The sequence below is a fragment of the Neomonachus schauinslandi genome, chromosome 2 (genome assembly GCF_002201575.2).
Source record: "Neomonachus schauinslandi chromosome 2, ASM220157v2, whole genome shotgun sequence".
NCBI lineage: Eukaryota > Metazoa > Chordata > Mammalia > Carnivora > Phocidae > Neomonachus > Neomonachus schauinslandi.
In genome coordinates, this window is record NC_058404.1 from 202,851,252 (window position 1) to 202,869,708 (window position 18,457).

The following is an 18,457-nucleotide window of genomic DNA, read 5'->3' on the forward strand; positions in this document are numbered from 1 at the left end:
TGCCCTTTGCCTGCTCCTTGAGGACAGCGAGTTCTGAGCCTGGCAGCACCACCAGCATCACCTGGGAACAGGTTCCAAGTGTGGGGCCTCAGCCTGCCCAGATCGACCACGTCAGGCTCTAAGGAAACCCCACGCCTGGACCTAGGGGCCACACTGTGAGGACCTGGCTCCCGGGGACTGGGTCACGTATCAGAGTCCCGGAGACCAGCGTCCAGGGTCCCCTGGTGTCCCTGTGGACCTCGCTTCTGCCTGGTTCAGAAACCACCTGTCCCAGAGGTTCACCTTTGCCCTGCAAGTGCCCCCTCTTGGCCCTGTCCCCGGTACCATGTGGTCAGTGAGCAGGAGATGGAGGAAGAACTGTGCTCGGGTGCGTCCGAGGGTCCAGGAAGTGTGTACGGCAGGCCCCTCCTCCGGATGTGGTCCCGATAGCCACCGAGGGGTCGCCGACTCAGACACTCACGTCGAGACCCCTGACTTAGGAGGCGCCGTGCCTTCGTCCTGGCTCAGATGCCCGCTCTGGTCAGGGTGCTCCAGAGAAGCGGCCGGTAGAAGCGTCCAACTCCACTTCTGGGAGCTCCGTCTTGGACTCGGCCCAGGAGGCTGTGGGGTCCAGCTGGGGAGCCCTGCCTTGCGGTGGATGGCGTGAGGCCCACCCCGTCATCACGGATGGCACTCAACACGACGGTAGGTGTTCATTCACCGCGGCCACAAAGCACCTCAGCAACGTGGGGGCCACAGCCCCACCCAGGGACGCAGGCCAACCGTCCCCCTGCCGGGGACCACGTGGCCGTGCGAGGGCAGGGCTGGCGCCCTCCAGGCAAGCTCGAGGTGCGCGGGTCACGGCAGCGGCGGCTGGGTCAGCCTCTGGCCGAAGCCAGAAACCCACATTATAGTCAAAACCAGGCAACTTCAACACTTGAACCAAAGGGAAACTTTATTTACTCTTCTTTTTAAAGCAATCTAGTTTAAAAACAAGAGATCAAGAGAGAAGAGAAGAAACTTCTACAGACAGACACACAAATGGGGTGGGGGTTTCCGTGTCAGATCTTCTCCATCTTGGAGATGAGGTCATCACAGATTCGGGTCAGTTCCTCGTTTTCCTTAGTCTGAAGGAGAAAAGTCGAAACCCTATTTGTTTTCCCGAAGATTTTATTCTGAAGTCCTCCCTACATCCCCCGTGGGGCTCGAACTCACAACCCCGAGATCAGAGTCGCACACCCTTCCGACTGAGCTGGCCGGGCACCCCGAATCCTGCAATTCTCAGAAGCGGCAGCCTGGGAGCAGGCCACGGGCCCTCGTACAAGGCACTGGCTGAGGGCATGTCTTACAGGGCAGGTCCCCGAGCTGGGAGGCTCCCACTCCGCCAGGCGCCGGGGGTCCTGTGTGCCCACCTTTTGCTCGACTGCCTTCTCCAGCGAGTGGATGCGCATCTGCCCCTTCCTCAGGCTGGCCTGGAAGGCCAGGGCCTCCGCTTGGGCCTTGCTGCGCACCTGGGCCATCTCCTCGCTGGCCCTGGGGACACACAGGGCAGGGCTGAGAGGCCAGGGACGGGGGCGTCCCCCCCCCCAGGCTTGCTAGACCTTTCTCCACCTGCACTCACAGCTGGAGCTTCTCCTCTGCGTGGGCCTTCAGGGCCTGGTACCGCTGGCCTTCCTTCTCTATCCTCGCTATGTAATCCTCCACACACTTCTTCAGCGACTCTTCATTCTTCAGAGAACGAGCAGACGTGAACCGCTTGCAGCAGACCACTGTCGGAGCCCCCCAGGCCTGGCCTTTTGGTCAGGTGTGGATGGGTCCGCCATCAAGGCTCTCTGGGACGTTAACAGAACAGCAGCTCCGACGAGGAAGGCCACGTGAACACAGCTGGAGGCCTCCCCCCGTCCCCCTGCCACATCTGACCCCTGGCCGTCCCGGCTGCCGCGGCCCCCACGCCTCTGGCGGGCATTGCTGCCCGCAGAAGGGCACATCTGGACGCGTGGCCGGGGCTGTCTACAGCCTTGCAGCAGAGTCTTAGGTCTGGTTTCAGGCCTATTGACAAAGCCAATAGCTGAGAGGCAGGGGTGTAGGGAAGGGCGTGGGCAGGGGGAAGGCTGGAGGCTGAGCCCTCGCCCCTCACGGCCACAGGCCCCCTTTCAGCTTTGCCCTTTGCTTCCTTCTTCCACACGTCAGGCGGCACCTTCTAGGCCCCCTGCCCCCCGCACAAGCCCGTCTCGGCACCTGTGTGTGCGGTCCCCGCGTGCCGCCCATGTGCCTCCCGATGCCCTCTGGGAGGGAACAGCTCCTTCGGGGGACTGCCCTTGCAGAGGGTGAAAGGGTCGGCCGCAGGGGGAGACCTGCCCGGCCGTGTGCCCAGAATGCACCCATGCGGTGGGGCCACTGAGGTCCCAGTGGCCCAGGCCCTGCTCCAGAAGGCAGCCACTGGAGCTCCTCGGGGCCCACTGCACACCTAAGCACCCGCTTGGCCTGCCGTGGCTGTCTCCCATCTGGGCCCCACGGCCCCTCTGCTCACGTCCCTGGACAAAGAGTAACGTCCTCCAAGCCTGGGCCTGGTGGCAAGGGGAAGGCGCGGCCAGGTGCCACCTGGGTTATCTTCCTGACCAAGCCGAGGACATGGCGCAGGCTGGCTCCGCGGCTGACCACAACCCCCTGGGGACCCTCTGCAGGAGGACAGGCACGGGCCCGCTCGGCACCACGTACCGTGTGATACCCCTCGATCACCTCCTTCTGTTTCTCAAACCGCTTGAAGAGGTCAGAGAAAGACTTTTCCATGGAGCTCAGGTCAGCAGCCAGTTGGTCTTTTTCCTTCAGAATCTTCTGGATCTCCGCTTTTGCAAGTTCCTTCTGTCTCTGAGCCTCCTCTTGAGAAGACAAAAAGCACCTGGGATGAGAGGAGCACCAACATGCCGGCCCCCGGACAGCACACAGGAGGCAGGAGGCGTGCGGTGGTGGGGGAGAGGGGGGCAGCCCACCCGTGGTCCCGCTAAGGGCTGGGTGACAGGGCCCCCCTCCGACGTGATCTTCCCGAGCAGAGCCTGGGGGGCCCGAGAGCCAGCCCCGGGTGGGGGGACAGGAACCTGCTGGAGCTTGAGGCTTCGCCCCGGGTGAGGACCCGTACTCACTCCGAGCCCTGCCTGACACGTCCAGCGCCCAACCCCCGAGGCCACACTGGACGCGTAGCCCCTGGGGGCATGGGGGGCAGACCGTGGGTACAGCGACCATGGCAGACACCCCACACACGCACCCAGGGTCTGGCCAGTTCTGGTGCCACCCGGCCCCGACCGCCAGACGCCCCCTCACGGGCCTCAGCTGCTCCAGCACTCACCCATCGCCTGGTATACGATCCCCTCAAACCCGTCCATTATCTTCCTGCGGGGAGAATGGAGGTGCCCGTGACCACCTGCGGCAGGCGAGCCCGAGTCGCCCAGAGCGCGCCGCGGGCCTTACCCCATTTCCAGGTTCTTGGCGTGCAGCGCCTCACACCTGCTCCTCAGCAACGCATTCTCCTCGCGTGTGGCCTCCACCTGCACAAACCAGAGCACGCGGATGCTGGGCGCCCCTCATGCCCAGACTCCCTGGGGCGACGTGTCTGAGTCGGGGGAGGGGCTGTGAGGAGCCCCGGTCAGGCCAAGGACCTTGTGCCCCCCTGGGGGCGGTGGTGGGGCCAGCGGGTGCCCAGAGAGAGCACGTGGCCCCCCGGGGCATCGTCGGTCAGACGCTATGGGTTCCCCTCGGTGGGCAGGCACGCACCAGGGGACCCATCGGCCCCCACGAACCACGTCAGCGTGCGGATGGATGGGGGACACCTCCTGCCGCAGGCAAGGCTGGGAGGGCAGCCTGGGGGGGGCGGGGGGCCTCACGCCGTGAGCTCCTGGGCCAGCTCTGAGCAGGACAGGTGGCCATGGGGCACTAAGGCCAGGGCAGAACTTAGCGGCCGGCAGACACAGCCCGCATCCAGCACGCAGGCTTCCCAAGAGAGGCCGAGCCAAACACTGCCCAGGGGCTGGCTTCCCGCTTTGCAACCCCCGGGGGGGCCGGAGCAGTGCCTGTGGAGGACGCCCGAGCCCCTCAGTGTGTAAGCAGCTTCTCGGGAGATGCTAGGTGGAAACACTGAGCTGGGAAACCAGGAAGCGGACATTCATGATTCTCCCTGCCGCCACACGGGGAAAGCTGGTGCTCAGAGCCGTCTACCCGTCAGCCCGTGGCCACTGCACCGTGCCGGGAACCCAGCCTCCCCGCGCCCCGTCCTCACCGCCGCGTCCATGTCCTTTTGGCTGTACTGCAGCACGTCCACAATGGACCCCACGGGCAGCGGCGGACCCCCAGGCCCAAAGACACAGGGAGGGGGGTCCAGCACCTGTGGGGGGGACAGACCAGCTGGGCCAGGGAGGACAAGCCCTCAGAGGCCGGGGCCCCCCACCCTGTGCCAAGGAGCAGCTCTGCACCCCCCAGCGTGAAGTCAGACCCAAAACCGGGGAGGAGCACTTACGGGAGCATCTGGGGCTCCTAGGAAGTCAAGTTCCACTAGCTTCACCTCGGGCGGGCTTCCTGAGGAGGGCACGGCCACGTCCTGTGCACTGAGACCCCAGAACGGGAGGTAAATGCACCCATTTTCCCCAAAGGCCGAGAACAACCTCTGTTACAACTGCTCAACTCCACCTCGTGGCTCTGCCACCGCGGTGCAAGCCGCCACCCGGCCACGTGCACCCACAAGGCCTTACTCATGAGGCCCGGCAAAGGCTGGGTCTGACACACGGTCACTCCTCCTGCACCTGAGGGGCTCCAGAGAGCTCCGCTGGGGTCTACTTTTCTGAGGCAGAGTCACGAATGTCCCCACTTAGTCTAGAATAATCTCCGGTCGACGGCCACCGCCAGCCCGCCCGCCTGCACTAAGCCCCACGGCCAGAGGGGAGGCATACCTGCTGGTCTCCAGAGCCATAGGCACTGGTCTCGGAGGGCTGTCCTTCAGGAGCGGGTCAAACTTGAGGTACAAGGACTGTTTCCTCAGGGCTGACTCCTTAAACTAAGGGGTGGACGAGTCAGCGGGTTCACCGTCACCTGATGGATGACGGCCCCGAAGGCTGGGCCTGGGGAGACCCCAGCACAGAGCAGTGTGCCCTTGAGCTCCCCTCTGCATGGGAGCTTGAGACGGGCAGCGTGAGACCACAGGTGTGGCTCGGGAAGGGGCCCTGGGGAGCCTCAGACGCCCGCCATAGCATGGACACCACTGGTGTGCGAGTAGGACCTTCATGATTTTGGAGGTGGGACAGTGGCTCAGGGCTGTTCTAGAAAGAGCCCCCTTTGGAGAAGCGTACTTTGGAAAAGACTGCCATGACAGTGCAGGTACTCACCGAGGAACTCCCAAACTGCTCCAGATAATCCACCTCGGCTCCTGTGCCTAGAACTAAGAGGGAGAGCGTCAGCGTGGCGGTCACCGACCCATAGGCGGCGGTCACCGACCCACAGGCGGTGCACTCTGCTGCTTGGCGCAGTGACCGGCAGCCCCGCCCGGAGTGGTGACCCGCCCTCTCCCGCCCTCTCCCACCCACCCACCGGGCACCACCAATCCAGCCTCATGCTAATGACACCTGGGGCCGGGTCGCCTTGTGGGGCCGTCCTGTGGGCTGTCGGGAGAGAAGCAGCACCTCTCCAGGTGCGACAACCAAAAGTGTCCCAAGGGACCAAATCTCCCGGGCTTAGAGCTACTGTTTAAAATGACCCTAGACGGTCCTTGAATTCCGGATAATATAAACTTCCACTTAAAAAACCTAAGGATAGCTCACGTCATACATAAAAATTGACTCGAGATAAATAAAAAACCCAAATATAGAAACTACAACTATAACATTTTTAGAAAACGTAATGACAAATCTTCATGTTATCACATTTGGCAAAGATTCTTAGACTTCACACCAAAAGCACAAAGAACAAAAGAAAAAAAAAGGTAAACAGGACTTTAGGGTTAATATCTGTACTTCAAGGATGCCCCGGGGAGAGAGAAAGCCCACAGACTAGGAGACGTTCGTCACCTATCTGGTAAGAAATCCCTCCCTAGGATAGATTGGAAGCCCTTACAACCTGGTAACAAAAAGGCAATTCGGAGTCAAACAGCAGGGCAGAGGACCCAGCAGACGTTCCACAGAAGGTGTGAAAGGCACATAAAAAGCTGCTCGTCAGCAGGGAGACGCAGATCAAAATCCACGGAGGGGGCAGCGCCCGCCCATCCCCCTCCTCCCTCCCCCCGCACGGCTGGAGGCTGGAATCAAAGTCTCGGAGGCCCCCACAGAGCTGCCGAGGCCGTGGAGAGATCGGGACCTCGAACACTGCTGCCGTGGGATCATTACGTGGTGCAGCCGCTTTGGAGAGCAAGCTCTCCAAAGAGAGGTGGCTCCTCAGCATCACCCAGAGTTACTGCGTGACCCGGAGTTCCCCTTCTAGGTTTATGCCCCAGGCCAACGAACACTCACGTCCACACAGACACGTGGACACGAATGTTCGCGGCAGTCTCACTGAGCAAACAACCTAGACGCCCATCAGCTGGTGAAGGGAAACGTCAGTTGTGGTCCATCCGCACGGTGGCAGGCTACTCGGCTGGGAAAGGAACGAAGCAGCGACATGCGCTACGAGGTGGAGGATCCGTGAGAACCTGACGTTCAGTGAGAGAAACCAGACCCGAGAACCCCCCGTGTGACTCTGGGGTCCCTGGGATCATCCTGCCACGACCCAACCCTGCACTCTGTTCCCAGTCTCCTCTCTGCCTGAAGATTAAGTAAGCCACATCGAGACCCTGTCAAGTTGCCTGCTCTCTCAATTGCATCGTAGATTTTCCCTGGAAGCATCTCAGAGTCCGGAAGACCTCCCATGTTGAAGGTCAGAGCTGTGTGTTCTCCGTCTGGACTCACCCTTCCATCAGGATCTCTCCACCAACCAACAAGGCCCCTGCCTCCTGTGTGTTTGCACAGAACGTTTCCCAAGTCTGATTTCCGGTCCTGGAAATCCCTACACCAGGGGTATGTCCTGAAAGCGTCCAAAGCCCCTGCGTGTGTTGCTTCAAGTCAGGGAACAAAGCTGCCTATGGGGCAGTCTCCCAAAAACACCACTGAACACGGGCACTCACAGAACCACCACCAGCTGGTGGGGACAGACAGGTGACCCGGGGACAACGTACCCTCAGCTGGGTCTCGGAAGTGCTCCTCCTCCGGCTCTGAGGCAGGCTCCGGGCACTGCGGAGGAGTGGGGGGCGCAGGCTCACTGCCCGGGCTGCCCGTAGGAGCTGATGCACGGGCACAGTCCGCAGCTCCCTCCTGGAAGAAGGGCAGCTCAGTTCGGGCATCTGGTGAGGTCGAAGGTCCTGTGCAGGGCCCATGCCGCGCCGTGTCCCGCCCGGTCTCCGCCGGCCGCCCTCCGCCCGTGTGCGCGCAGGACGACAGCACAGGCCGAGCCCGCCTCCATACCTCGCCTGCTGTGCCCGGGGTCCTGGCCGCGGTCTGTGCCACAGGCGTGTCATCCGTGGAGACTGAAGGCACCTGCCTGAACAGATGGGGTCAGCAGGGCCTGTGCCCCGGGGCCGAGCTGCCTCTTGCCCGTGAACCCTCGCCTCGAAGGTCAGGGGCTACGCTGGAGTCCCCAGCAGAGCCGTCCCCACCCACCCCAACTGCCCAAGGAGCAGGAGCCTCCCAGGGGCCTCGGCAAGGAGCGCTCAGGCCGTTTTAGCTCAGAGAGCAAACCCCAAGGGCTCACTTGTCCTATTTCACCAGGAAACTGGCAAACGCGCCGGAGGGAGGGTCACCGGGGGCCAGGCCGGGCCAGTAGCGGGGAGGTGGCCTCCAGACCATCAGGGTGCACTCGTGGCTGAGAGCTGCCCATGTGAGCCCTTGGTGGCTGTGAAGCCGCCGTCCCCAGGCCGCCACGAGAGCCTGGAGCACTGCAGCGAGTGCAGAGCCACTCCACTGGCTTCGCAGCCGCGGACGGTGTTTGGAGATCTTTCTAAAGCTCCAGGTTTTTTATAGAAAACGCTCTTAGAAAGCATGGGGACGGAAAAGGGCGCCACTGTGTGCTTTCGCCCACCATTTCTCCCTAGCCACCTGCAGCGGCTGTGAGCACCCTCCTCAGTCTTGGGACCCAGGACCGGCAGCTGCCCCCCCGGCCCCTTCTCTGGCCTGGGGTCCTCCGGCACGCACGCTGCTGAGCAGCTACCCCGCCGCCACTGCCACCAAGTACTCACTGGCTCGGAGAGGAGCGCCCTGGGGCCTCGGGACCAGCACACAGCTCCTTGGCCACAGGCTCGGCTGGCCCGCTCTGGGGGCACTCTGGGGGCAGGGCCTCTCCTCCACCTTCAAATGGGTTAAAGTTTGGGTCCTCAAGCTTGTTCCAGTCCAGGTTGTAAGACCCCTGGGGAAGGGGAACGGGCCCCTCACCCACCTCCTCGGGGGCCTTTTCCTGCCTCGCCTCTGACATCCTAGAGGGAGGGTTAAGGCCGGGTCTCTTCCCCAGTTCCCTTGGTGGGGGCAACGTTTTGCTGGTGGCATTGTCAGAGAAATCAAATTCTAGTCCTATGGGCCCACTGCTCCAAGAGCTGGCCCTCTGGCCATCAGCTTCTTTCTTCTGAGGACTTGGGGACGTGGCCCCTGCAGGCTTCAGAGGGCTGGCCAGGATGGTGTTCCCAGAACCAGAGGGGTCTTCAGGGCTGGCCGGGGCCTCGCCAGGCAGGTCTCTGAGGGGTCCTTCTTCACGTGCTCCTGTTGGGGGAGTACCAGGGGGCAGAGCAGCTCTGGCTGAGGAAGCAGGGACCTGGTTCGAGCTTTCTCTGGCAGCTCCGGGAGGGTCTTCTGTTTGGTGTTGGGGAGCCATCTGGGAAGGGTCTTCTAGGATTTCCGAGGTGAAGGTAATACTTTTTTCTAAGAAATGAGAATGAACACTTTCCTCCAAGGCATGCTCAGGGCTCACAGATGTTTGTCCTAGAGAAGCTACTTGATCTTCAAGAGTTTCTGGCATCTGGGGAGAGCTTGAGGGATCCAGGCTGGCCAGGTGAGCTGAGGTGGGCCCACTGGAATGCTGCCTATCTTCAGAGGCTGGTCTCACATCTGCTGGAGGGGGGTTGGCATCGGCCACCATTCGTTTCTGGAGAATTCCATTGGTCATTTTGCTGTCAAGTTCCTTGGTGAACTGTTGGCTTTTCAGAAACAAACTTAGTTAATGCTAAGGAACCTACTAGGTTTTTAACTAGAATTTAACCCCCGAGAAAACATTACCCAAAAACAGAAAAAAAAGAACAGTCAACCCTCTTCCTAGGACTAACTTTCACAAGTAAATCCTCATAAATCAAAACTAGTGGACCAACTAGATCACGCAGGTTTCCGAGAGAGCGGAAACATGACACATAATTACAGTTAAGGTTTTCTCTGCTTGCCTATTTCCCCCTTTCAATTGGGGACCACCAGCTACATGATCCGGGGCACAGGAGGATCAAGGTTTTCACTGAAGAGAAAAACAAGCTTGAGAGCTCTTGAGAACACCCAAGGCTGACTTGCAAACAGAAAAGAGACCCCAGTGGGTATGAAAAAAGAAACCTAACCACAAAGCATCCTTCCTCAGAGACGTGCTCAGACGTTTCATGAAATCAGAGAAACAAAAACCAGACCAATGTGTTGGCAAAAGCACAGTAAAGGACTGGGGCATAAAACTTAAACTTATTTGGGGTGCCTGGGTGGCTCAGTCAGTTGGGCATCTGACTCTTGGTTTTGGCTCAGGTCATGATCTCAGGATCGTGAGATTGAGATTCTCTTTCTCCCTATGCCCCGCCCCACTCGTGCTCTCTTTTTACAAATAAGTAAAAAAATCTTAAACAAAAAAACTTATTCTACACATTTTGTTAATTGCTTTTCTACTAACAAGTAGCTTCTAATGCGAGCATGCCGGGCAACACATCGCATGACCTCAGAGCAGAAACCAGGAGGAACTCGACCAGATGTGACTAACGACAAAACAGAATTTTTCTGCTGTGTCTGCTGGAGACGTTACAAATTACAGTGCATCAAGCAGCATCAACACTTACTTCTCTTTCTGGGTCCGGTTTTGAGGAGAGTTTTCTAACCCAACAGCATCCTCCAGAGCAAAAGGAGCCTCGAGCTTGCTGCTCATGCTAGGACTTAATATCCGGTGTGTCTGTGGGTCCCGCAGAGGAGTCTGAAAAGTCACCTGTTGGGGGAGGAGGAGACCTGTTTGGTAATTCAAGTCTTCAACCACTATGGCGGCAGTGCCCTGCCCACTTCCGTAAGTCCCCAGGAAAGCAAGTCCCAGGGTGACTTAATGAGTGACACACAGTAGATTTACATGGGCAAAGTGTGCTTACTTTCATAGCCTTGAGTACACTCTTGGGTGGCACATTTTCTTTCTGTGACAGACGAAGAACAGATAGTCTTCCGGTAAGTTCCGGTGGTGAAAACAGGAACTCGCAGTTTTCTGCACTTTTGTCACCAGTGACGTTTTCATCACTGTAGATCTGCAGACTCATTCTGGAAAAGCAGACAGTTTACGTCAGTATGAGGGCTGTGCAGTCTGGATGAAGAGCCAGGGCAAGGAGCTAGCCTCACAGGGCAGATGTCCCCTTCCTGCACAGATGGGTCACATCTCAGGCAGCATGTTCTCTGCCAGGCAGTCCTTGTCCTGTTTTAGGGCAGCTGCCACCTCCCAGGACAAAGAGCCATAAGGGCCTTCAGCCCACAGGACAAGGGAGAAGAATCAGGTCCTCAAAGCAATTTGAATTTGGGGCGCCTGGGTGGCTCAGTCATTAAGCGTCTGCCTTCGACTCAGGTCATGATCCCAGGGTCCTGGGATGGAGCCCCGCATCGGGCTCCCTGCTCCGCGGGAAGCCTGCTTCTCCCTCTCCCACTCCCCATGCTTGTGTTCCTGCTCTCGCATTGTCTGTCAAATAAATAGAATCTTAAAAAAAAAATAAATAAATAAATTTGAACTTAGTGGGTAAAGGTCAGGAGACAGGGGTGCTGGCCTGTCAGAAAGCCTGGGTCTCCCCTCAGGCCTCTGCTGAAGGTGCTGAGGCCACAGCCCAGAGGGAGCAGGTTGCCAAGTTAGCCGAGAGCAAGAAAGCAGAAGGGTGCTGTGGCCTGCTCTTCCGTCACAGGCCAGGAGAGGAGCACATTGGGGCATCGTGAGGGCCGAGGCCCAGAGGAAGAGCAGGACAAGGCAGCAACCAGCAGATCCAGAATTACTTGGTGGGGAGTTGAAAAGCTTCTACACTGAGATTTGGAGTCTAGAAATATATACCAGCGACCTCCACTGAGACCCAGAAGGATCTAGAACAGTCCCCACCCCTTTCCCAAGGTCCTCATGATGGTCGCCAGCATGACATTCCCAACCCAGGAGTCGCTGGAGGGCCTGTCCATGGGAACATCACAGGTATTTGCTGGTGGTGGGGGTGCTGGAGGTTGCAGCTTGAAGAGCAAGGCCGGGGTGGCGGGGGCAGGAGGAACAAGGGTGCCCCGGAAAGAGGTGAGTCAGGGTAACAAGATGCCCTGGAAGGTTTGGGGGTGGGGCCATGTGTGTGGAGGCCAGGGAAGGCAGGAGGGAAGTGGGGGTCAAAGACTGCCGCAGCCAGCCAGGGGTGGAGAGAGCAGCCCTGGCTTGGCCAGCGGGCCCACAAGGCATCTGGAAGGCGGAGAGAAACAGAAGGGCGACTTTTACATTTTTGGCCTGAACACTGGGTAAAACGGGAAGGGATAGCTGGACGGCTGTGGGATACACGAGGGAGGGGGCCTAGGGGACACCTTTCCGCAGTCCCTCTCCTGGGGAAGGTGGGAGAACAGCCGTAGCCGGCTCTGTCAGGTCTGGCTTCCACGGACAATGGGGAGAAGGCTCCCGAGCAGAGGCTGCGAGGCCAGACAGCCCAGGGAGCGAAGGTCCGGGTCTGTGCGCCCAGCAGCTGGGGAGAATCAGCAGGACCGGGAGCGCCGGCGCAGCTGGAGTCAGCGATGGCTCGCAGCTGGGGCGTGGAGAGAGCAGCACGAAGCTGCCCCGGGGAGGGAGGCGCGGCGCCGCACAGCCGGGAAGGGCTGGGGAGCGGGCCGCGAGCCGGTGGCGTAGAAGGTGGCGCGGACGCAGCTGGTGTCTGAGGCTGGACGGTCACCACGGACCGGGCCGCGAGGGGCCCTGACACACCGACCTCCCGGGGGCGACAGAGGAGACCGAGGAGGAACCGCTAAGGCAGGAGCCCCCCCCGGCGTCTCCGCCCACGGGCTGCGGCCGCAAACCAGCGGGGCACGCGGGCTGCCGGTGACCCCGGCAGGAAGGCGCCCCGGTAGGGCGGCCGCAACAGCCGGCGGGGTGGGCCCAAGAGAGCAGGGGTGCTGTGCGGACGGCGCACCCCGGAGCCGCGGGAGGAGCGCAGAGGGAGGAGGGCCCGTCAAGGGCGGGCGCCGCCCAGCTGCCGCGGGGGTCGGGAGCCGGGGCGCGGAGCCCGAGGGCCGGAGGCTGGAGGAGGAGCTGGGGATGGATGCCCGAGCCCGGGACCCCGCCGCCGCCGCCGCCGCCGCCGCCTACCTGCCGGCGGCCACGCGAAGCCGAGGGAGCGGGAGGCGCCGAGTCCGGGAGCCCGTCCGCCCGCCGCCGATTCAAATACCGACGGTTGGAGCGCGCGGCCAATGAGCGCGCGGCCGGGGGCGGGACGCACAGGGCGCCGCGGCCACGCCTCCAGGGCGCCGGCGGCTCCGCTTCCGGGGAGAGGGGCACGCTGGGCGCGGCGGGCGCCGGAAGCCATCGGAATCCCGGCTCGCCGAGCTTGCGGAGGGGCGGGGCCGCTGGCGGCGGCGGCGGCGGCGGCGGCGGCGGGGGCGGGGTCTGCCAGGGACGCGACTGGGCTGCGCGGAAAGGCCAGGGCCTGAGAGCCATTGGCCCGGGCCTCGGTTTCCCCAGTTGTAAAATGGGACCAGCTGCAGCCGCCCCTGAGGCGGGTCGTGAGGTGGAGCCGAACCCTCGCGAGGACTGGCGCAGCCTCAGCACTTCTGGCTGTGTGCGGGACGCGGCAACTCCGTTTCCCAGGGTGCCCCGCGTCGATGTGACGTCTCCCAGCGCGCCCCACGCCGGCCTGCGGCCGGGACGCCATCTCCCAGAATGCCCCGCGGGCGGGGACACCATCTCCCAGAGCGCCCCGCGCCGGCCTGGCGCACACCTGCCACCGCCCCCCGGCTCGGAATTCTCGGGTCTGTTTCCCGTCGGGGGCTGCGGGACTCTCTCCGACGGCTTCCTGGCGGCCGCGGCAGCGCGATGGACAGCCCGGAGGTCACCTTCACGCTGGCCTACCTGGTGTTCGCCGTGTGCTTCGTGTTCACGCCCACCGAGTTCCACTCGGCCGGGCTCACGGTGCAGAACCTGCTGTCGGGCTGGCTGGGCAGCGAGGACGCCGCCTTTGTGCCCTACCACCTGCGCCGCACGTCCGCCACGCTGCTGTGCCACTCGCTGCTGCCGCTCGGTGAGCAGGCCGGACCCTCCCAGAGGGTCCTCGGGGCGCGGCACCGGCCTGTGTCCCCCTTGGTGGGCGTAAGTGGCCCCGCGGGCTCGCGGCCGAGTTCCGGGACCCCAGAAGTGGAGAAGAGTCGGGGGAGGGCGCGCGGACCCCCGGTCGTTCCGAGTTGAGGAGAGACGCTGACTCCGAGAGCCGCGGCTGTGGACTAACGGCCCCTGCGCTCTGAGACGGGCCTCTCGCGTCCGCGGCTCCCGAGAGCGGAGAGGAAGGTGCTGGCGGCAGGTGGCTGCTTGCAGGTGGCAGAAATGAAGGCTTAGAATCTTGGGGGGCGGGCGAAGGGGATGATGCTTCGCCTAGCTGGGGCAGGTCATTTTGTGGGGGCAGTTCGCAGGAGAGCGGCATGAGTTAACTGATTCTAACGGAGGTGGAGGGACCTGGGAGAGCAGGTGGCCTGTCCCAGGCTTTGGAAGGTGGGTGTGAGAAAGGAGGCGGAGATGGGTAACCCCATGAGGGTGTCACAGGTGCAGAGATTGGGGGGGCGTGTTTGTGTGGGTGGCGGGGGCAAAATGCTCACACGTGGCCCAGGGCTTGGCCTGGGCGGAGACCCAGGTGCTCCTGGCCTCTGAGAGGCTGGTTTGTCAGCTGCTTGGACAGGGGACTGGCTGGAAAGAGGGGTACTGGGGGGTGTGTGTGTGTGGGGGGGGTTGTGTGTGGGTGTGTGTGTGTGTGTACTGGGGTGTGTGTGTGTGTGTGTGTGTGTTCGTTCTCTGGAGGATACAGAACAGAAGCAGGTCTAGAAGGGCAGGTGCAGGTGGCTGCTGGGCCCCGGTCGCTGGCTCAGTGGACTCAGGAGTTTCCAGCTGTCAGCAGGGCGCAGCAGCCTGGGCCAGGTGTGAAGAGACTCCTGGAGGGGGCTGGGCTGAGGCCAGGTCTGTGCAGGAGGGCTGCCTGCCCATGCCAAGAAGGACACAGGGCCTTCTTGGTGGCAGTCTGGTGGTCTCCTTGGCCAAGTGGTTTCTGCCTGCTGTTGGGGTAACTATGTGGCTTTCTCAGCCTGAGGCCCCATCACCCCGGTAAGGCAGGGTTACCAATTAGCTGATTCCTCAGATGAGGAAAGTGCGGCTTGGAACTTGGGCTCCTGAGAGGGTCGTGGGTTGGGTTTCTGCCCTGGGAACTAAGGGTCCCCACAGCCTTCTGGAGTCCTTTTAGCCACATCTTTTCTAAAAGCCCGTGAGTGGCTGGACCATCACCATGCTACACATGGACAGAGAAACCAGAACTTAGGGAGCTCAGTGACTCATGGAGGTGGAGGAGCCTGGCCTTGTGGCCAGTCCTGGGGTCTTTCTCTTCCTTTTCAACTTGTTTTGAAAAGCTTTGGAACTTTTGTATGTATGTTATCTACCGCTGCAAGATAAATTACCTGAAATGTGGTAACTTGATCAACAGTAAATGTTTACTATTACTTTGCAGCCTTAAATGAGCTCACGCAGCGTCAATTGTTCAGATATGCAGATTGCCCTGATCTGGCCAGCAGGGGCCCTGGAGCTATGGTGTTCCCCATTGTTCTCTGCTTACTGTTTGGCACACAAATCTGAGCTGTGGGATGGGTCACACTCTGATTTGCCTCCTCAGAGGGGGTAGGGTTGAGAGGCCAAGATCCCGCCCCTGGGAGGGCCAGTGTGTAGCTCTGCTTTGGGTGACACCAGATCCTTGTTTTTGTTTTTTGCGTTTTTTTTTTTTTTTAGGTTTTCCTATTCTGGTTAATCATGTATTACTCGTATAAAACTGAAGTAGTAAATTAAAAATGTCTTTTCCTCATTTATTGTATTACTGTTCTGGGCAAGGGTTGAGCTGGGTCAGCGTGGAGGCAGGTAAAGTGCACTTGCCCTGGGGTACCGTTGCCTGGCCCTGAGAGCTAACCAGGGTGGCCCTTGGTGGGCAGTATGGGGGGAGAACAGTGGCCTGGCAGTCCTGATTTCTGCTGAAGCCCTCCCCATCCTTTGTAGGCTACTACGTGGGCATGTGCTTTGCAGCTTCAGAAAAGCAGCTCTACTCCCTCGGCCAGGCCCCAGAGGCCTGGCGGCTCTTCCTCCTGCTGGCAGTGACTCTGCCCACCATCGCCAGTACGCTGATCTACTACTGGTCCTGTGATCAGTGGGCCCGCCACCCGCTGGCCCGCACCCTGGCCCTCTACGCCCTCCCGCAGTCAGGCTGGCGGGCTGTGGCCTCCTCAGTCAACACTGAGTTCCGGCGGATCGATAAGTTTGCCACGGGGGCACCAGGGGCTCGTGTGATCGTGACAGACACGTGGGTGATGAAGGTAACCACATACCGTGTGCACGCGGCTCGGCAGCAGGATGTGCACCTGACCGTGACGGGGTCACGGCAGCACGCGCTCTCAGCGGACTCCAGCCTGCCTGTGCAGCTCCTCACCATTCACGTGGCCAGTGCCAGCCCTGGCGTGCGGGCCTTCGACATCCGGTAGGTATGCTTGTGGCCAGGGTCACAGTGAGGCTGGGGTGTGCTGGAGGCAGCCAGCAGTCAGGTTCTAGTCTTGGGCTCTTTGGGAGGCGATGACGCGTGGAGCACGTTCTTCTCGGCACCCTTCCAGCGGAACCCTCCCTCAAGGCCCCTTGTCCCCTCACACCCCCATAGGTGGTCTCTGCTTCTGCTTTCTCTGTGTTCTCCTTTGAGCTGCCTTTTGCAGCTCTTTTCAGGGGAGCATGTTAGGGATGTTCTGGGGGGTGGTACAGGACTGAGGCTTGGTGGCTGTCTTGGCTTTGGGGCCCAAGCCGAGGTCTTCCTGTCCCATTCAGGCTTCGGACAGCCTGTTGTCCCTCTTCTGTGATCCCCTTTGTGCCTGAACTTGTTGAAAGCCAGGCATTCTGTGTCACAGCTGCAATCTCCCCACTCTCTTTGCCCCTCCCTGCATCCCTTGAGGGCAGGTGGTCGGTGCTCATTCTGTGGGCTCTGGCTTCAGGGCTGTCTTTGCTGGCTGGTCTTTATCAGGCGACTGGGCTGTGCCTGGGCTCCCAAATTCTGTGTGGTGTGGGTGCCCTGTCACCCTAGGCACCTCGGCATCCCCACCAGGAATGATGGCCCTTCCCTGCAGAGGGGCCTCGGTTCAGTGGCCCCAGCCCAGCAGCCCCCACCTTGTGCAGGCTGAACTCCACGGAGTATGGTGAGCTGTGTGAGAAACTCCGCGCACCCATCCGCAGTGCGGCCAACGTGGTCATCCATCAGAGCCTGGGCGACCTGTTCCTGGAGACGTTTGCTTCCCTGGTGGAGGTCAACCCAACCTACTCGGTCCCTAGCAGCCAGGTGAGGGCTGGGTGGGGGCAGGTGGGTTCCCACAGGCCAGCCCCTGAGTCGGGGGGGCACAGGGCCGTCTGGCCAGGCTCCCTGTGACCCTCTACCCCCGCCCATAGGAGCTGGAGGCATGCATTGGTTGCATGCAGACCCGTGCCAGTGTGAAGCTGGTGAAGACCTGCCAAGAGGCAGCTGAGGGCGAGTGCCAGCGGTGCTACTGTCGCCCCATGTGGTGTCTCACCTGCATGGGCAAGTGGTTCGCCAGCCGCCAGGACCCCCAGCGCCCTGACACCTGGCTCGCCAGCCGCGTGCCCTGCCCCACCTGCCGTGCTCGCTTCTGCATCCTGGATGTGTGTGCCGTGCGCTGAGCCTGCTGGCTGGAGCAAGGGAGTGGCCTTGGGGGTCCCAGCGAGCCCTGCTAGGGACCCCACAGCCGCCAGGAGGAGCAGCCAGGGCTCCAGGCCCTCATTTGTGTCGTCAGCCAGGGGTTCTTTCCCCAGCATGATGGAGGACGAGGGTTTTTGTTTAAAAAGGAAGTTTTCTTCTGCAGCAGTGTCACTGGGATGGGACTTCAGCGCCTCCGCTTCCTTTGCTTCTTGTTTCTCCAGGTGGGGGTAGGTGCTGGACTTGGAACACGGTATGGGGTGGGGCCCGTTTCCAGAGCATTGTGAGGCTGCCTGGGCTGTCTTCTGGAGACCAGGGATCTGCCCCCATGGCCCTACCCTGAACCACTTGCCTTAATTTTGTGTAACACACCTGCCTTTCGGTTACATGCCAGACCCAGGTTCATCCAAAGTGGTTGCAGTCTGTCCTCCAGGCTCCTGTCTCCAAGCTGGCTGCTGGCTCTGTGCTGTTGTGTCCCCTTTGCATCCCACCAGGCGGCTCTGAGGGTCTGGGGGAGAGTCTGGCGGTGCAGAGAGAGACTGGGGTGCCACTGCAGGGTGACAGCACTGCCTGGGGCTTCCTGGGTGGGGTGGCCCCCACCTGCGCTGTGGCCTGGGGAGATCCTGGACTTCTTGTTAGGGGCTGGCTTCTCTCAACGCCTATTCTTTAGCTGCATGCTTGTGGGGGTTGCCTATCTCCTGGAGGGCATGCACCTCCGTGCCTACTGCTGCCCGGTGAGTCCAGAGAAAGGCCAAGCCCGACTCCCAGCCAGAGGGGATACTGCGCGGAAGACAGCGACAGACCACATGCAGACAGACTTGGGACACGGCACAGGGCTGGCCACAGCTCCGTGGGGTCCACCTGGGTCAGAAAGTGATGTGCCTCTTCCCAGTTCCCGGCGGCACATCTAGGAGGGCGGTGGCAGCCAGGCCATGAGGCCCCGCTCTGACCAATGGGGTTGCTGGAGGGGGCCCTCGTATTTGTAGCTCTAAGCCCCCTTAGCCTGGCTGTTTGAAGCAAGGGTGATGGACCCGGCCGCTTGACTTGCCCGAGGTCCACTGAAGCCCAGGGGTTTGGGAGCTGAGGCGGCTCAGTTTCGTGGGCTGCCAGGGTACCCGCAAACGAAGGCCATCAGAGGGGACGGCGAGCCCAGCCTCCGCCCAGGGTTTCAGGTGCCGCCGAAGGCCTGAGTTGGGTTATTTTTACTACAAAAGAAAGTTATTTAGTTTTATAAAGACAAATTTATTGTATCTGAGTGATACGGTATTTAATAAAAGCCTGAAGTACATG

At 60.9% G+C, this 18,457-nt stretch overlaps 2 protein-coding genes across 3 annotated transcripts; one reads left to right on the forward strand and one right to left on the reverse strand.

The window, feature by feature from the left end:
- Positions 1-932: 932 nt before the first annotated feature.
- TACC3 (transforming acidic coiled-coil containing protein 3) lies at positions 933-10,510 on the reverse strand. Its single transcript, XM_021677651.1, has 15 exons — positions 10,349-10,510; positions 10,052-10,194; positions 8,222-9,169; positions 7,452-7,527; positions 7,166-7,301; positions 5,349-5,401; positions 4,917-5,020; positions 4,487-4,574; positions 4,250-4,354; positions 3,445-3,521; positions 3,323-3,366; positions 2,698-2,858; positions 1,601-1,707; positions 1,392-1,512; positions 933-1,106 (listed from the first exon to the last, which is right to left on the reverse strand). The coding sequence occupies exons 1-15, from the start codon at positions 10,508-10,510 to the stop codon at positions 1,041-1,043; spliced, it is 2,391 nt and encodes a 796-aa protein (XP_021533326.1). The 3' UTR covers positions 933-1,040.
- Positions 10,511-13,134: 2,624 nt separating this feature from the next.
- Positions 13,135-18,457, forward strand: TMEM129 (transmembrane protein 129, E3 ubiquitin ligase). Of its 2 annotated transcripts, XM_021677652.1 has the most exons (4): positions 13,135-13,480; positions 15,481-15,955; positions 16,636-16,795; positions 16,903-18,457. In XM_021677652.1, exons 1-4 carry the CDS (start codon positions 13,276-13,278, stop codon positions 17,149-17,151), a joined length of 1,089 nt encoding a protein of 362 aa, XP_021533327.1. In that variant the 5' UTR covers positions 13,135-13,275; the 3' UTR covers positions 17,152-18,457. The 2 variants fall into 2 exon arrangements, with proteins under 2 accessions (XP_021533327.1, XP_021533328.1); XM_021677653.1 differs by lacking the exon at positions 16,903-18,457 and having other exon boundaries at positions 15,481-15,959; positions 16,636-16,705.